Source organism: Pezoporus wallicus, unplaced genomic scaffold (assembly GCF_028554395.1).
Source record: "Pezoporus wallicus isolate ANWC-B61680 ecotype Strahan unplaced genomic scaffold, APGP_CSIRO_Pwel_v1 contig_14161, whole genome shotgun sequence".
In the NCBI taxonomy this organism is placed as follows: Eukaryota; Metazoa; Chordata; class Aves; order Psittaciformes; family Psittacidae; genus Pezoporus; species Pezoporus wallicus.
In genome coordinates this window covers 379-4,584 of record NW_026639325.1, presented here as the reverse complement: position 1 = coordinate 4,584, position 4,206 = coordinate 379, and the positions used below count along the sequence as shown (strand labels likewise).

The 4,206-nt window shown below is 61.3% G+C and overlaps 1 protein-coding gene across 1 annotated transcript; it reads right to left on the bottom strand.

Annotated features, from left to right (window-relative positions):
• Window positions 1-2,239: 2,239 nt before the first annotated feature.
• On the bottom strand, window positions 2,240-3,472 carry LOC130601877 (splicing factor 3B subunit 2-like; the record flags this gene model as incomplete). Its single annotated transcript, XM_057414263.1, has 3 exons — window positions 2,240-2,318; window positions 3,100-3,285; window positions 3,373-3,472. Coding segments are annotated over 3 exons (358 nt in total), but the record flags the coding sequence as incomplete, so codon positions are not given.
• Window positions 3,473-4,206: the final 734 nt, after the last annotated feature.

The window sequence follows — 4,206 nt, the reverse complement described above, 5'->3', positions numbered from 1 at the left end:
AGCCACGCCCACCGGTGGCTCTGCCGCGGTGGCCACGCCTCCGTCAGCCGGATCCTCGGCGCGGATTGGGTGGGGCAGGGCATGGACACGCCCCCAAGGAGGGGAGAGCGCGGGGAAACGGGGAGAGACCGGGATGGAGATGGGGGGACACGGGGATACCGAGGGAGCTGTGCTGCTGGATATGGGATCGGGGGGACATTGGGATGGAGCTTGGGGACATGGGGGTACCAAGGGAACTGTGCTGCTGGATATGGGATCGGGGGGACATTGGGATGGAGCTTGGGGACATGGGGGTACCAAGGGAACTGTGCTGCTGGATATGGGATCAGGGGACATTGGGATGGAGCTGGGGGACACGGGGATACCGATGGAGCTGTGCTGCTGGATATGGGATCAGGGGGACATTGGGATGGAGCTTTGGGGACATAGGGATACCGAGGGAGCTGTGCTGCTGGATATGGGATCAGGGGGACATTGGGATGGAGCTTTGGGGACATAGGGATACCGAGGGAGCTGTGCTGCTGGATATGGGATCAGGGGGGACATTGGGATGGAGTTTGGGGACATAGGGATACCAAGGGAGCTGTGCTGCTGGATATGGGATCAGGGGGGACATTGGGATGGAGTTTGGGGACATAGGGATACCGAGGGAGCTGTGCTGCTGGATATGGGATCAGGGGGACATTGGGATGGAGTTTGGGGACAGGGGGGTACCAAGGGAACTGTGCTGCTGGATATGGGATCAGGGGGACATTGGGATGGAGCTGGGGGACATGGGGATACCGAGGGAGCTGTGCTGCTGGATATGGGATCAGGGGGACATTGGGATGGAGTTTGGGGACACGGGGATACCAAGGGAGCTGTGCTGCTGGATATGGGATCGGGGGGACATTGGGATGGAGTTTGGGGACATAGGGATACCGAGGGAGCTGTGCTGCTGGATATGGGATCAGGGGGACATTGGGATGGAGTTTGGGGACACGGGGATACCGAGGGAGCTGTGCTGCTGGATATGGGATCGGGGGGACATTGGGATGGAGCTTGGGGACATAGGGATACCGAGGGAGCTGTGCTGCTGGATATGGGATCAGGGGGACATTGGGATGGAGTTTGGGGACACGGGGATACCAAGGGAGCTGTGCTGCTGGATATGGGATCGGGGGGACATTGGGATGGAGTTTGGGGACATAGGGATACCGAGGGAGCTGTGCTGCTGGATATGGGATCAGGGGGACATTGGGATGGAGTTTGGGGACATAGGGATACCGAGGGAGCTGTGCTGCTGGATATGGGATCAGGGGGACATTGGGATGGAGTTTGGGGACATAGGGATACCGAGGGAGCTGTGCTGCTGGATATGGGATCAGGGGGACATTGGGATGGAGTTTGGGGACACGGGGATACCAAGGGAGCTGTGCTGCTGGATATGGGATCGGGGGGACATTGGGATGGAGCTTGGGGACATGGGGGTACCAAGGGAACTGTGCTGCTGGATATGGGATCAGGGGGACATTGGGATGGAGTTTGGGGACATAGGGATACCAAGGGAGCTGTGCTGCTGGATATGGGATCAGGGGGACATTGGGATGGAGTTTGGGGACATGGGGGTACCAAGGGAACTGTGCTGCTGGATATGGGATCAGGGGGACATTGGGATGGAGTTTGGGGACATAGGGATACCAAGGGAGCTGTGCTGCTGGATATGGGATCGGGGGGACATTGGGATGGAGCTTGGGGACATGGGGGTACCAAGGGAACTGTGCTGCTGGATATGGGATCAGGGGGACATTGGGATGGAGCTGGGGGACACGGGGATACCGAGGGAGCTGTGCTGCTGGATATGGGATCAGGGGGACATTGGGATGGAGTTTGGGGACATGGGGGTACCAAGGGAACTGTGCTGCTGGATATGGGATCAGGGGACATTGGGATGGAGCTGGGGGACACGGGGATACCGATGGAGCTGTGCTGCTGGATATGGGATCGGGGGGACATTGGGATGGAGTTTGGGGGCATTGGGACACCGGGATGGAGCTTGGTGACGAGGGGCCCTGGTGTCCCCAAGCAGAGCACCAAGCTGAGGGTGTTGGGGGGGGACGACAACGGACACCCCCTTTTATTTACAAACCCATAGGGACAAGGATCAAGGGAGCGGGACAAGGGATGGGGCCAGCCCATTGTCCCCTATGGGGGACAGCAGGCAGAGGTGGGGTGCGGGGTGAGAGCCGTGGGGGGGTCACCCCCTCTTAGAACTTGAACTCTTTGTACTTCTTGCCCCCACCTCGGGTGTCCTGGGGCTGCGCCTTCCGCTTCTTCTGCTGCAGGGGATGGGGGAGAGAGCGGGGTCAGTGGGGGGGGGCACAAAGGGGGTGAGAAAGGGGGTGATGGGGGAGTGACACAGGGGATGATGATGGGGGGGTGGCAAAGGGGGTGATGGGGAGGTGAAAAGGGGTGACAAGGGGGGTGACAAGGGGGTTGACAAAGGGGGTGATGATGGGGTGACAAAGGGGGGGTGACAAAGGGGTGACAGAGGGGGTGATGATGGGGTGACAAAGGGGGGGTGACAAAGGGGTGACAGAGGGGGTGATGATGGGGGTTGACAAAGGGGGTGATGATGGGGTGACGGAGGGGGTGACAGGGGGTGACAAAGGGGGTGACGGAGGGGGTGACGGAGGGGGTGACAAAAAGGTGACAAAGGGGGGTGACAGGGGGGTGACGATGGGGGGTGACGATGGGGGGTGACAAAGGGGGTGACAAAGGGGGTGATGATGGGGTGACAAAAGGGTGACAAAGGGGGGGTGACAAAGGGGGGTGATGATGGGGTGACAAAAGGGTGACAAAGGGGGTGACAAAGGGGTGACAGAGGGGGTGACAGAGGGTGACAGAGGGGTGATGATGATGGGGGTTGACAAAGGGGGTGATGATGGGGTGACAGAGGGGGTGACAGGGGGTGACAAAGGGGGTGACAAAGGGGGGGTGACAAAGGGGGTGATGATGATGGGGTGATGATGATGGGGTGACAAAGGGGTGACAGGGGGGTGACAGGGGGGTGACAGGGGGTGACAAAGGGGTCACAAAGGGGGTGTGTGTGTTCCCCACCTTCTGCTTGGCCGCGTGCTCAGCCACCATGTCGCTGAAATCCTCCTTCTCCACCTGCGCCTGCTGCTCCCGCACGTGCTCCTCGTACTTCTGGGTCATGGCGGTGGGGTCGAGCTCCAGCTCCTCGGGGGCCAGCGCCACCTCCACCCCCTGCGCCTCGGCCACGGGGCCCTTGCGCCCCAACACCTGCAGGGGGAGGGGGGGGTTTAGGGGGGGGGGTGGTGGTTTTGGGGTGTCCCCCTCCCCTCCCCATTGGGTGCTGCTGGCACTCACTGCAGACATGTCATAGATGTGGGTCGAGCCCATCATGGCCGTGCCCACGGTGGCCGTGCGCTTCTCGGGGACCACTGTGAAGAGCTGGGGGGTCTCGCTGCTGTTTTGGGGGACACACACACACAGAAGGGAGGGGATGGGTGGGGGGCACCCAATGCACCAGGGGTAACACAAAGCATCCTCCCCCCCCCTGCTTCCCATCACTCAGCAGCCAGTGTTGTCCTCCCTGCACCCCAAATGATTGCCCCTGGCACCCAGCACCCAACCACCACCCCTGCTCCCCAAGACCTCCCAGCATCCCCCCAGCACCCCAATACTTCCCCAGCACCCCAAGACCCCCTCAGCACCCCCCCCAGAACCCCTTCAGCACTCAAAACCCACCAGCATCCTCCCAACACCCCAATACTTCCCCAGGACCCATTCTGCTCCCCCAGCACCCTAAGACTGTCCCAGCACCCAAAGCCCTCTCAGCACCACCCCAGCACCCCAAACCCCACAGCATCCCCCCAACACCCCAATACTTCCCCAGCACCCCAAGACCCCCTCAGCACCCATTCTGCTCACCCAGCACCCTTTTTGCTCCCCCAGCACCCCAAGACTGTCCCAGCACCCAAAGCCCCCTCAGCACCCCCCCCAGCACCCCAAACCCCACAGCATCCTCCCAACACCCCAATACTTCCCCTGCTCCCCCACCCTTTTTGCTCCCCCAGCACCCCAAGACCGTCCCAGCACCCAAACCCCACAGCATCCTCCCAACACCCCAATCAGACCGTCCCAGCACCCAAAGCCCCCTCAGCACCCAAACCACCCCAGCATCCTCCCTACACCCCAATA